The sequence below is a fragment of the Mastigoproctus giganteus genome, chromosome 12 (genome assembly GCF_048544385.1).
Source record: "Mastigoproctus giganteus isolate SK-2022 chromosome 12, ASM4854438v1, whole genome shotgun sequence".
Lineage (NCBI taxonomy): Eukaryota > Metazoa > Arthropoda > Arachnida > Uropygi > Thelyphonidae > Mastigoproctus > Mastigoproctus giganteus.
Window position 1 is genome coordinate 48,546,969 of NC_143586.1, and position 14,848 is coordinate 48,561,816.

General features: G+C 38.2%; 1 protein-coding gene across 4 annotated transcripts in view; it reads right to left on the bottom strand.

The window, feature by feature from the left end:
- Positions 1–8,131: 8,131 nt before the first annotated feature.
- LOC150077026 (heterogeneous nuclear ribonucleoprotein L-like) overlaps positions 8,132–14,848 on the bottom strand; it is a 127,610-nt gene continuing 120,893 nt past the window's right edge. For all 4 annotated transcript variants that reach the window (XM_090386429.1, XM_090386427.1, XM_090386426.1 and 1 more), the window contains one exon: positions 8,132–8,358. In XM_090386429.1, coding sequence (XP_090242555.1) covers positions 8,279–8,358 — 80 coding nt within the window. In that variant the 3' untranslated portion in view covers positions 8,132–8,278. The remainder of the gene's footprint in view (positions 8,359–14,848) is intronic.

Below are 14,848 nucleotides of genomic sequence, written 5' to 3' on the forward strand. Positions count from 1 at the left end.
GGATTTTTTATTCACTGTAAGATGAAGAACCCTGGTTGTAAGAAGCGACTTCAAGAATTCAAGGATAATTTCTTTAATCCGGTATCCCTCCTCACAAAGCTGAAGGAGGGGCTGGACGTCAATGCAGTCGAAGGCAGACCGGATATCTAGATACACAATTGCCATCTCCTCCCTGTCTTGTAGAGCCTCCAGAATGGTGTTAGTGGTTGTCAGCAGGTTGGTGACGGTGGACCTGCGTTTCAGTGCATAATGGATAAATTTTGAATTGCATGGGAGAACCTGGTTGGTTAAGATGGGAACAAGGCACTTCTCCATAACTTTGAGGATGCATGACGCTTTCATAATTGGCCTGAACTGTGATAATGAAGTAGCTCCATCTGTTTTTGGAATTTCCCGAACTATATATTGGTTCCAGGCTGTTGGGAAACTTTGAGTTGTGAGAATTCCATTTAGGATTCCTAGAAGCGCATCTATGATGAAAACACTTATGCTCTTAAGAATAAATTGTGGGATCCCATCAAATCCAGCACATGACATTGGCGGGATACTATTGATGGCCTGGATGAGCTCTCCTTTTGTAATGATGATGGATGTGAGGGTATCTTGCTGACAACTGTTGTGAAGGTTCTTACGGTCTGATGCAGAAATGTAGTCAAGCCATTCGATCGATTAATTTTCTGAGGGAAATCATCATGTCCTGCCTTAAACCGTGTCTTCCCTACCTTGAGTGTTTTATCAAAGTAGGTTTTCATGGCTTCAGATTTACATCTGTTATTAAACTGAGCACCTGAAACCGACTAACTCAGCCACGTAGTGAAAAAAGCACATAAAAATTCCTCGCAGCATTGACTGGATGTGAACCCGGGCTCTTTCCACCCAGTGTGGGGAGGAGGGTGACGATACCACTGTGGTGCCTGCACAGACCATACAGATATGACAAAAATTTTAAAAAGAGTTGCCAAATTGCGATTTGGCAAATCTTGGCCACACCATTTTAGGTCTGCCCTTAGGTTAGAAATCTCGACCTCTGTATGTTGCGGAACTAGAATGGAATCCTGCCAAATCAAACGATACATGCAGTACACAGGAACGTCATAGATTTATAGCTGGTAAATTGGCCTGAATACAAGGGTATATTCGTGTAGAGAGCAGTGGTTATAATCACCTTTCTCCTCACACTGGATAGAAGAGGTCTCGTTTCGAGTCCCGTCAATGAGGCGAGGACAGCAAGGTTTCTTTCTCCTGGAAATCAGCTCCTTCTTCTAGCAGACCAGTAATCCGTGTGGTTGTAGGCTTTCAGGAGCATCAACAACTACAGCCATATTGCTCGTTGTATACTGTCTGGAAATTGTGTATGTTCTGTGGTTGATTTTCTGTTTGTTGGAAGAAAACCCATGCCACCCTTGTGTGAGACTGACTAACTCAGTCACGTTGTGAAAAAGGCCCATACAAATTTTTCGCGTCATTGACAGGACTCAAACTGAGGTCTTTTTCACCTGATGGGGGTTTTTTAGTAGGGTTTTAAGAGCATTAGCGACTAAGGCCATATTTCTCCATGTGTATTGACTGTAAATTGTGTTCTGAGGTCGATTTTCTGTTTGATGAAAGAAAAACCCGAGTTTCGAGGAGAAAAAAACCATGCTAATCTTGCCTGAGACAGAATAACCCAGACACTTTGTGAAAAAGTTCCACCCGTCATTGACGGGACAAGAACTCGTCTTTTCCACCTGGTTTGGAGAGGACACAGTGAAACACCAACTGTGATACTCACGAGGGCCAGGCAACCCAGCCACACAATACACGCAATTTATGGACATGATACACATGAATCAATGAAGTGTGCTCCAGTAGTCCCAATTCAACTACAATTTTTTTTCTTTAGGAAGGACATTTTATGCATTTTTACCCCTTTGATTGTTATTATATTTTTAATCAGTTCTTAAATGATTTTTAATGATTTCTGAATCTCAAGGTGTTTTTTCCTCTAATATGGCAATATGATGGCGCTGCAACACAATTAGGGATCAAAATTCCCTCAAACTAATTTTCAGTTTCAAGCACGTTTGGTGAGGGAAGCTGGAGTTTCAGGAAAAGACCTGAGTTCAAATCAAGTGAATGATGGGAACTAGTTTTATTAATATTTTTCACATGGCTGAATTAGTCGATCTCAGCGAGGAAAGCACGTTTTTCATTCTCAAACTCCACTGTTTCGTCCAACAAAACAGAAAATTGATCACAACACGCAATTTACAGACATAATATGTATAGTGCAATATTTATTTTGTTTATTTATATGGTCTAAGCCAGTGCTGCGTCTACAAAACCTACAACCTACAACAATCAACCCACATTTTTACAATCCTTGTTTTGTGACATGAAGCATTATCATGTTCAGCAGTGTTAGAACCACTTTCATTAAATTGTCAGAATGTCAGGCAGTATCGTCCAGAACATCAATGTAGGGGTAGTAGTATTCAGTTATGTGCATTGTGACACCAATGGGTCTAGTCCCTACCATGAGTTCACGATATCATTTGCCAATTTTCTGGACAAGCTCAGCTAGTAAACATTCCTTGGGCACCCTCAGGACAGAAACACATCCATCAATACACACATTCCAGAACAGCATTCCATGACTCAGCACTCCAGAGGACCAATTTTAATTTATCTAAACTGCATTCTGGGTACAGAAAAAAAATTCTGCTTGCTACCAGAGAAGCTAACTTGGACTCATAAAGCCCCTTTGCCACAGTAGCTTGGCCTGCCAGCAAGATACGGTGATATTGGAGAGTAATAGTTCTGCCAGAGCCTGGAAGAAGAGCCTAGGCAGAACAGCCACAATCGAAACCCAAAAACTGCACAAGTATGACGTTTTCTTTGAACAGATGGGAAAATGCAAAATGCTTAACCTTGGCAGGAACATTCTTACCTATGCCAGTTTTAACCACCTCTTCAAGCATAAAAAAACAACAAAACAAAACTTCTATGACCATCTAATATAGAAGGATGTGCTGCTGGGAGAGTTCCAGTAATTTTTTTTTTTTTTCCCACTTGTTGGGTTCTGGTTAGGGAATTTTTGTGGTCTCTGGAAAGAAATGTTCACCCTATCCAGATAATCTATACTTACAGGTAAGGTGAAATCCATAACAGACTGAGCATGCTTACTTTGTATGTCTCAAGATTTTCTGTCTTCAAAACGCCTTCCTTACTGCATTCCTACACAAACTGCAGGAAAATAGACCCATAAAGTTTATGCTAAAATGAGAAAAGCTAGTAATAGTGCAAAAGATTTATATAGTACCCAACTAGTTCTGCAAATAGCACAATGTTTAGTTTTTTAGTACTGATTTCTAGGTCATGGTTCCCTTTTCATTTCATGTTGGATGTCGAAATTGATTTCCCAGTGCAAAATCTGGAAATAACAGTGTTGTTCTCAGAACAACTGTTATTTCCAGATTTTGCCTATAGTACTGAAGGGAGGTTGTTCCAGAAAACGGAAGTTGAAGGAATAAGTGTGGAAGAAGAAAAGTTGGTTCTGTGAGTTTGAAGTTGGACAGTACAAGTGTTCACTGGCTACGGAATGTGCTCAGACTGGTTCCAGAGTTTGTAGGAATTATAGAATGTGTCCTTGGAAGTATCTATAGATAGCAAAGGCATGCAGCAGAAACAGAGCATCTATTGAGATAGTGGAAGATTTTGTTAGATTGGTCATTTATTAAACTAACTGCCCTCTTGAATGGAATCTAGAGGCCTGAATGTTCCGAGGTCGATTTTCCGTCTTGCTGGATGACAATCCACCCTACCCTTGCCTGACGAACTCCGCCAGTTTGTGAAAAAGGCCCATAAAATTTCTTCTGTCATCAATGGGGCTCGAACTTTCCACCCAGTGTAGGGGGAACGCGATCCTACCAACTGTGCTACCAACAAGAGAAAAGCACCAAAGCTTCCTCCCACTCATGTATCTGTAAAGGGTGTAATCACATTGATTTCAATGTAATGCAGGTCAAGAAACCCAGAATAACTCACTGGGAATCCGCTGCTCCCTCTCGAGATTGGCAAGCTAGACTTGACCAAATTCCCCTCATACAGGACCACCACAAGTGGTGTCGCTTACGGGCAACAGTTCAAGAGAGCACTGAAATTTTTTCGATATTGTTTTGATTGGTTAATGCTTATCGGTATTCAGCATTTAGGGCGGCAAATAGGAATGCAGCACTACTATACATCACCATGTGGCATACGCTGATCTGTGAGAGGCTGTCAAAAAGTTCACGTGCAAAAAAATTTTTTTTTTTTTTTTTTTTAAGTTCAACACACTTGTATTTAATCTGCCTTAAAAACAAAAAAAAAAATCAGGTTGGGCAAACCAAGTTTCTTTAAAATGAGACGATATTCTGAACAAATAAGCTACATCTGGGGGAAGCAGATTGCTCAAATCCACAAATTTTAGTGTGCAACATGGGATTTGCAGGTGTTGTCATGGAGATTAAGCAATTAGCAACAATCCTTTTGTAGCTCAGTAAACTTAGGCCAATATACTTTTGGGGTTGGAAATCTCTTGTGCTTCCACTGCATGCTTTGTAATTGGGATTCCATGAGAAATATTATATATTAAGTACTTTTTCAAGTTCATTTTAATCCATTTTATAAAATTTTTCTTTAAAGACAGCAATTGTTTCAAAAATTGCTTTGTTTGGCAGACCAGATGCTAGTTCTTCCCACTGACTACTGTCCTTTTCAAGCTCTGCCAGCCATCTTGCAAGCAGAACAACTGGGTGATACTTCCCAAACAATAGTCAGTTTCATGGATCTTTAGCATTTCTGCCCTCTTTGGTTACTGAGTGATGCTTGATATTCATACTTTCATCTACCAATGCAAAAAAAAAAAAAAAAAAAAAATAAATAAATAAATAAAATATTAACTGCATAAGACATTGGTGTACAAATTTAATTTTTTATAGACATTAAGGTTATCAAAATAACCTATTCTATAATTTAATACGTTTTACATACCCGGTTCTCAGAACTTTTTGACCACTGCTGGTATCAAGTTAAACTACCATGGAGTGCAGAAAAAATAATTACCAATGCTAAACAGGTATCATCATTTTGGTACTATAATCACATATCACGGATGTTTATACTTAGCACTCATCAGTATATCTAAAATTTGAATGTATTCTGTGGTGGTCTATTTGCCCATTCTGCTGGAGTTCTAGGCTATCCACGACACAAAATACACCATCCCTAAGAAGCACAATTTTAACCTTTAACAAATCAGAGGTGATTTTCAAGAATAAATAAATGCATATATACACTATGCAGCCAGTGCCAGAGAGCACCAATGTAACTGTTTTACTGCAAGTAATATGCTAGCATAACAGTTAATGCTCTCATGGTTAGCATAATAATTAATCACAATCAATCCTCCTCACACATGGTGGGAAAGACCTGGATCCCATTAATGACACAAGAAATTTGTAGTTGAATTAATGTCTCAGGTAAGGGTTGCATTGTTTCACTTCTTGGAAGTGCAGCTATTCATTCAGCAAAGAGACAAATCAACTACCACAGAATATACATTGCCTTAGTTCTTTAAGCCAGTATATTTTTTTAATAAATACTGTGGGGAAAGACTAAAGAAACAGCACTATGCAATCAATAGAGGTACCTGTCGCTCATGCTTTGTATGGAGTGGCACAATGGCGGGGGAATGAATCATGTCATCGCATTTATTAATCCAAGGACACATTGCACTTCTTGCAATGCACACTACAGTGGACCCCTGCTTTACAATTGGTTCACTATACATCTAGTTTTCGTTGCATTCGGAGTCACTTGCATTGCCAACCCATGAACACAAGTTACTGCCATCTGAAAACAGCCTGGAGCAAAATTAAGTTTTTTCTTTTTATCCTGATACTGTTTTTTCTTTTTGAAGTTAAATCAGATAGGAAGGATGTACAGTGCTAAACACAAACTTTCAATGATACTGACAAACTTAACCAAGACCACCTGAAATCAGCTCTGTTATTAGTGAACGGAGAAAGGTATCCAGGTGCTGACTGCAGAGTACAAAGCACATGAAACAGATATCATTTGCTTTAATATTTTATTCAATAAATGTATTTTTTTCAATTAATTACATCAACACATGCAGTGAAAAAGAGTGCAATTTTGATCTTTTCATGATCATTTTTAAAATATTGTATAGTCTGTACCAATTTAAATAACCTTAAAATATATTTTCATGATTCCCCAACATTAGGGCAAAATTATTGCCAAAATTCATATAAAGCTTAAAAAAGTGTTTTTACTGCAGTAATATTCCCTACATTATGTACCTGAATTGGGCATTTAGTTTCACCAGAAACAGATCATGACTTTTATTATGAAACCTTGATCATGAAGTGAATTTAGGAAAGCCAATACTAATCATTGCATTTCCCGATTTGGTAATTTTGAAAAACTGTCAGCTTTTTTCACATCTAACTTCTTTAAATACTCATTAGAGATTGCCACTGTTCTACCAGGATAGTTAATTACTCACCCAAAGACAGCCCACGTGTACACAGGCTTTAAAATATTTTTTTCACTTCAGTGACATACATTCAACTTGTCTTTCCTCTCTGTCCTTTTTAGATAGCAGTAAATGTTCATTGAATTTTCATTCACTTTCACAGGAAGGTAGGCAGCCTCCTCTTCAATGCAGAAATTAATCAGACGACAAGGACAGCCCATTATCATAAAGTACTCAATCTCCTCTTGGTATTCTTGCTACCGGTTTTTAGGCCTAACAGGCATTGTCAACATTAAGTGCCAGATAGCTATAAAAGGTCTACGTAGTCAAGTGGGAGTGCAGCAGGACATTCTCTTTGAGTAGACCAGTGTTTAAGCCAGACTGCTAAATATGGTTGATCTGCCAACCCACACTGGATCAGTGTGGCAAATTATGGTCCATTTCCCTCAACATGAATCATTGAGGCTTCCATCCTGCAGTTTTGAGCTCCAATGTTATAAATGTGGGCAACTTACTTAGTTTGTCAATTTTCTTTCTTAGGAAACATCATCACAATGGAATTCAGAAATGACAATTTCTCAAAACAACCATAGCCTCTCGTTTTATTCTGTCCAATTTCACCAACAAAGCCAAAGCCTACTGTTTCTGTCCTTCCACACCTGTTCCCCCCAACTCCGATATCAGTGCAGGTCAGAAATTATAAATGTGCATAAACACTATGTACACACGGCAGGTGATAGATGACTTCTCTAGAGCAAAGTTTCCGGCATCCCCCCCCCCCATGCATGGTACTAAGTACTATAGGTTTTGATACCTTTCGTGTTTGGGGTTTTTCATAAAAAAAACCAAAAAAAAAAAAACCCATCACTCGTGCTGAATACTTTGAATTGACTTGTTAGGAGAATGGGTTAAGTTCCGTAAATCCAGGGTAAATTGACAACTAAAAACATTTTCAGTAAAACAAAATTATTCAGCCTAAGTTTTTAATATCAACAAAAGTGGGATGTACAACTAAGTGAAAGAACAAGTCCTCACTAACATTACCTATCTGTTTTCTATGTGATCTTCACTCAAATTTGTTTTTGTATGTAAAATGAAATATGCTTTCAAGAGGCTAGGCTGTTTATAATTTTGTACCTAGAGGAAAATCCATTTTGATTAGTGAAGTATTGAAAGTTTTCGTTTAATGTTAAAAGATGTCTCCCTTAATCTTATGATTAGTATGTTTTAGCTAATTTAAATAACATAAATGAGGGAGATGTCTGATGTTCAAAAAAGGGGAATGCAGTAGATGGTTATATGTGAAACAATCCTTCGTGCTTGGGGTACCCGATTTTGTAGTTGAATACACAGCTGTTGGGGGCAATGGAATGTAAAAAAATTGAGAGACGAAAAATAAATTGACAAATACCTGCATTGTTGCAACATACTATTGAAAGTCAAAAAAGTTAAGAACTTGAGATTTTGTACTGGTCACAAAAAATGCATCACACACTAATCACACTACTAGTCAATGCTCGGAAGTGCTTCTGGCAGAAGTCACAGATGACTGAATTTACTCAGTAGGTACCCGCAAAGATATTTCTCACCAAAAAAAAACACAGAACAAAGTAAAACTAATAGCAGACATTTACTGACACTAATTAAAACGATACAAAAAGTGATATTTCATGACAACATTGCCAAGTGAACAATGAAGGAGACAAAGATTATAATGGTCACATATGCAAATCACTTCCTTTTCATAATGGAATATATTTATTGTTGCTGCTGATTTCGAGCTGGACGTGCACCAGATGATGAAAAGCAAAGCTTCAATATGTAGGGGAATTTGCCATCTGTTATAAAAAAAAATAAAAATAAATAAATATATATATATATATAAATACATATAAAGTATAAAGGCAAATGCATGTAGAAATAGGATATGTAAATATATAAACTGAAATAAAATATGAATATAATAATGTGAAGTGTTCAATGCAAAAGATGCCTGATCTAAAAGAAATAGTTGGAAAAATAAAATAAGGTTGAAAGATATAAAGAACGGATCTGGCCCAATTAGTCAATGTGATCACTTTCACTGCTTCACCTGTGTGGTACTTAGAACCTCTATTACTCATTCTACAAATGACACGTTTTTTGTGATTTTATTCGTTCACCTAAATAAAAATAATCAAGATACTTTCAATTATTATTAAATCATACACCACCCAAAAAAGTCCCATGACTAGGTCTTTAAACCAATTATTGCTATTTATTATGTGTGTTTTTTTAGGAGCATTAGCAACTAAGGCCATATTGCTCCGGAGATATGCGGTGGTCATTCCCTGACCTCTTTAAATCAATATCTAGCTTGATAGGCTGTTGTACAGAAAGTGAACCCATTGCTGTTATAAGATTTTTCCAACTTATTACATTACACGGGTCTTTAAATAAATAAATAAGAATTAAAATGCAATGGGTTATATGGGTACCAATACTTTACATTGTTCAAAAAATGTAGTAAAAAAAAATAGATATTTTTGCAGTGTTGAAGTAATTTATACTTTAAAGTCTACTTTGAATATGCATATAACATTTCTCCAAGATTTCCACCATAGGAGGGTCTTCGAAAGGCTTATCAGTATCTACAACGGATGACCTGATATCATAAAGGAGATCTATTCAATCCCAGAACACCAGAGACAACAAAAACAGCACTTTGAAGTTAACTTCTCCAATACACAAAAATTAAATAATTATTTTTTGATAAGGAATGAAATGAAATTTTATATTCATCTATCTGCCAGATGGATGCAGCCCAAAAAAAGGTTTCATTTGTACTTACGCTGTTCTTTCTAATATTTTTTATATTTCTGTATTCAAAAAGACGTTAAAGAATTAATTATTTTTGGTTAAAGGAAGGTAAAAAGTTACAAAGCTTTTGGTTTTGTTTGTTTGGTTTTTAGGAGCATTAGCAACTAAGGCCATATTGCTCCGGGATATGCGGTGGTCATTCCCTGACCTTTCCGCATCCTCCGTATTTGGTGGTGACGGGCTCGAACCCCGGTCTAATCAAGAAGCGTGTGCTACGCACTGCTGCTCCTTCCCACCTGGCTACGGAGGCGCCTGCAAAGCTTTTGGCAAATACAGCATTAATACTATTAATAAGTCTGTTCCAACTGTTCCAGAGGCATTTGTTGTGCTCCAAATGCCTCTGGCCAAGAGCAAATTTCCACACATCCACTCTGCAACCATCCTTCCTCAATTGACATTTATGCCCCCTTATTTTGTTTCCTGAAGTTAGGATGCCATCAACATAGCTTACTCAACCAATCCAAAGACTCAAACACCTCATCAAATCTCTTTGCAGGTTAACTGGTTTATAGACATTGCAATATACAGAATATCAATACCCCACTCTTCCCCTTGCTAATCTCTCTGCTCTTCTCTGTACACATTAGAATAGATTCACATCCTTCCAAAAAAGGAAGTGTCAAGATCTGTAAGCAGTACCCAAGATGTGGCCTAACCATTACCCCATATACAATATGATAATCCCTTCCTCATTCCTGTTGGCAAAATCCCTATATATAATTGACAAAACTGCATGAGCTGCTCCAGCAGCTTGTTTATATTGTCCAGACAACTTCATGTGAAACTGTACAATCACCTCCCAAGACTTTTTGACGTTAAAAAAATTTTTACCGGCGTTATTTCAAAAAAAGCATTACATTACCTAGAATGTCTCACGAAACCCAATGCACATGCATTGTATTGTTGCATGCAGTGATGCAACAAGTACAATTTAGCAGTGATGCGCTACGTCATACCAGCATAATGATTAATATGCATGTGACTGCCAAAATCTACAGCCTAGTGCTCGAAGGAATATCGTGAAAAAAGAAAGGGAAGTTGGACAGAAATGTGAATCCAGATGAAATTCAAAAAGAACGTTTCATTATGCCTGGGAGTTCTCAAACTGCACCCGAAAAAACTTGAACTGAAATAATGAAGGAATATTGTGAATGGAAGAAAAAGAAATTCAAACTATTCCTGATACTTATCAGGAATCTGAAATCCAGAAGAACGAATGAAGGAATATTGTGCATGAAAAAAGGCGAAATTAGAAATGGCTAATAATGAGATTCCTGATTACATCCCTATAGTGTCCACATGAGCTGACAGTGAGTTTTGAAAAAGTGTACAAAGTAAACCCATTTGGATTTAGCTGTAATGTTTGTGATCATTTATAGTTTTAATTAGATTTGAAACCATTTCCAACAAATGAGTACTTTCATGACGTGTAATACATGTCATACTTCATTAAAAGAGGGATGGATACCAACTATGGCCACATCAAATGGATTTATATACCCAACATATCCTACTCATTTGCCTCCACTGGATGTTGTAACTGAGCGTTTGATATCATGATTACCCTTTATGCAAATTCGTTGTTTACGTTATGAACAGGGACAATATGGGATCACTGGAGAAGTAATAAACGTACCAGTTAACGTAAATACCATGGTCCATCAATTACCTAGAGCAGTGGTTCCTAAACTGGGGTCTGCAAAACGACCCTCTAGAACTGGTCAAATTTTTCGTTGTATGTATAGCAAATTGATGATTAATAAAGTTATAATATATTCATGTAAAAACAGGAATAAAGTTGAGTTGTTTTAAACATAAAACTTTGAATTTTCTTTCCAGAAAACCCAGTGTTCAACACACGCACAGATATATATATATATATATAGGAGGCTCGCAAACTTTCCCTCCCATTTTTTAAGGGTCCGTAGATCTTGGTAGTTTGGGAACCACTGACCTAGAGAATTAGATGACGATTATGCCATTAATGTACATATAAAACGAAGACTCATACATAAATCATCATATCTACAAGGATGTGTGCAGAAGAAAATAGTGAAAATATGGTTACGGTATTTGATAAATTCACCTTTGTATAAAATTATACAGTATAAAAGTGAGTGAAGATTTCTTGGGGACAAATGATGATAGTGAACAGGAACATTCAGATGAAATTGCGGAACCTGTCAATAATGATGAACTATTGTTAATTCAACAACAAACATTATTATGGTCTGAAGATTATGTATAGCATCAGGTCAGAAATCATTTTCAACAAGTTTCATATTTGATATGCATGCAGAACTTTCTTTTCCAGCTGTATATTTGGGACATGCACGAAAATTTAAAAATGGATTGAAAATTACTCCCATCTGATCGTTGTGGAGTAACTCTCCAACATTTACTATATTTAGCAATGAAAATTATATTATGCGAATGCGCACCGCAGAAAATTTACAAATTGCATTTAAATCTACAAATGCTTTAGTTGAAACCCATGAAGTGGTTGCACAAGATTTATTTTGTTTTTGTTTGTTTGTTATTTGGTTTTTAGTAGCATTAGCAACTAAGGCCATATTGCTTCAGGGATATGCAGTGGGCATTCTCTGACCTTTCCGCATCCTCCGTATTTGGTGGCCACGGGCTTGAACCCCGGTGTAATCAAGAGGTGTGTGCTATGCACTGCTGCTCCTGCCCACCTGGCTACAGAGGCGCAACACGATTTATACCATGGATATCATTCTGAAGAATTAGAGAGAGCATGCAAAATAAAATTCATAAAATATCAGTGACTGAAACTGCAGGACTTCCATACATTCTACCATTATTGAAAGGAAAACCGTATGATTACTACAAATATAGATGTGGTTGATGAATTGGTAAACTGGTGCAATCGTTACTTTAGTATATTTCGAATTTGAGGATGACGAAACAGTTAAAGTATGGATGAAATTTCCCAAGTCAAAAATAGGACACAACCTTCAATCTCATTATAAACATGTGAAAGATAAACATTTACCCAGTCAATCCGTAATACCTATCATAAAACGACCAACTAATATTCCATTCAAGAATAGGAAATTAACATGTAGATGTAAAAAATTTCCTTTAGTATGTGCTTTGAATACAGGGTGTCTCAAAAATATTGGTACAAATGTTTAGGGGAGGTAGGTAACATCTAAAGGAATGTGAATCGCATAGGAACCCATAACCGGAAACGTCACCGTAAGTCGGCAGACGGTGTGGTAGTCGCCGCACGAAGAGCATGCATTGATATACGAACTGTTAGCTGGCAGACAAGCACCTAGTGTATGGATTAGCAGAGGGCAATAGACGAGACGCTTAATGAATTTATGGAGAACGCTTCCCAGACAGACATATACCGGACTACTGTTTGCTTGCGCGTGTGCATCAAAATCTGTGCGATTATGGGTCACAGGAGTAGTGCGGGCAGATCGCGTTCGATGCGAACTCCCGCCATGGAAGAAAGTGTGTTGAATGCCATCCAGAATAATCCTACTACCAGCACACTTGCCATTGCCTCTGCCTTAGGAGTATCTCGTTATACAGTGTACAGCATCTGGCACGACGATTCCTTACACCCCTTTCATCTCCAAAGGGTTCAGCTACTGCTCCCCAAAGATCATCCTGCACGTGTGGCTTTTGCGCAGTGGTGTTCAAGACTTGAATTTTGCAGCCTATGTTTTGTTCATGGATGAGGCTTATTTCACTCGGGAAGGATTATTCAATCAGCACAATGCTGATGTGTGGGCTCACGGCAACCCACATGGTGTGTGCCCCCACGCGACACAGCATCGCTTCGCAATAAATGTGTGGGCAGGTATGCTCATACCCGTTACCATCCGACATGAACTCCGCTAAATATCGGATCTTTCTTGAACAAGTTCTACCAGGGTTACTTGACGATGTTCCAGCAAATGTGAGATGCAACATTTGGTTTCAACATGATTGGGGGGGGGCCCTGCCCATTATGGAAGGTGTGTTCGTGACCATTTGAACAGGCGTTTTGGGTGTCGATGGATTGGCCGTGGTGGACTCGTTGCCTGGCCCCCAACACTCACCTGATCCATCGAGCCTTGATTTCTTTGTGGGGGGGGGGCCTCAAATCTATTGTGTATGAATCGCCTGTGGAGATGGAAATGGATCTCATGGTGAGACTCGTCTGCGTTGCTGCTAATGTCAAAGAAACTCGAGGTGTGTTCAACCGTGTCTGCCAATCCATGCTGCGGTGTCACACATTTGTTATATATTTTTTTTAGGAGCATTAGCAACTAAGGCCATATTTGCTCCAGGATATGCGGTGGTCATTCCCTGACCTTTCCGCATCCTCCGTATTTGGTGGTAACGGGCTCGAACCCCGGTCTAATCAAGAAGCATGTGCTACACACTGCTGCTCCTTCCCACCTGGCTACGGAGGTGCCGGTGTCACACATGCATCGCGTCTCATGGTGGAACCTTCGAGCATCTGTTGTAACATCATGAAATGCATCCATTTTGTATTCCATTGTTAATATTATGTCAAATAAATGTTTGCCACTAATTACTGGCTTGTGTCATTTCTGCTTCTTGTGCCTTTGCTACTACTGTCCAGTGACGTTTCCGGTTATGGGTTCCTATGCGATTCACATTCCTTTGGGTGTTACCTTCCCCCCCCCCCAAACATTTGTACCAATATTTTCGAGACACCCTGTATACATATGTCAAGGAGGGACCTTCAATAAAGTTGTATATAATTAAGAGAAAGATCATCAACAGCAACTTGTATATGTGGCATTATCTCGAGTGACCTCATTGAAAGGTTTATATATTACAAATCGCCACTATGGTTTCAAGCTTCACCACGGCAAAGCTACTAGTAATATAGAACTTTGTGCTGAACTAGTTCGCTTGAAAAATAATAAGCTAATCTCTACGCAATGAACTGCAAGATTACATACAAAGTGGTATATCGTCAATGAAAGTACAAAGTTTATGGGCACATATTCGAGATATCGAAACAGACAATCTTACAGCTATCAAGAATATTGATATTAAGTGAAATGTGGTTGGATAATGATGAACACATATTACGTAAACCAATCCAATGTGTGACTCAATTTAAAAGGCTGGATGTTCGTAGTGGTGGTGCTGCAATATATCAACGTGAAGGTTCAACTATCATCTTAAGTCAAATACTTTAGCAAATACTACACGTAATGGAACGACAACAGATGGAGCAATGAAGTACACTGGACTCCCGCTAGTCCGAACTAATTGGGACCGAGCCCTGTTCGGATTAGCCGAATAACGTACCCCAGATTTTAAAACGAATAAGGAGTGAGTGACGTTGATAGCTTGAAGTAATACTTCAGGAAATCACAAGCTACCTTTGATGATGATCATTAAATCAGCGAAGCCGAGAGCGCTTTTAAAAATATGAACATTAACAATCTTCCAGTTCATTACAAAAGT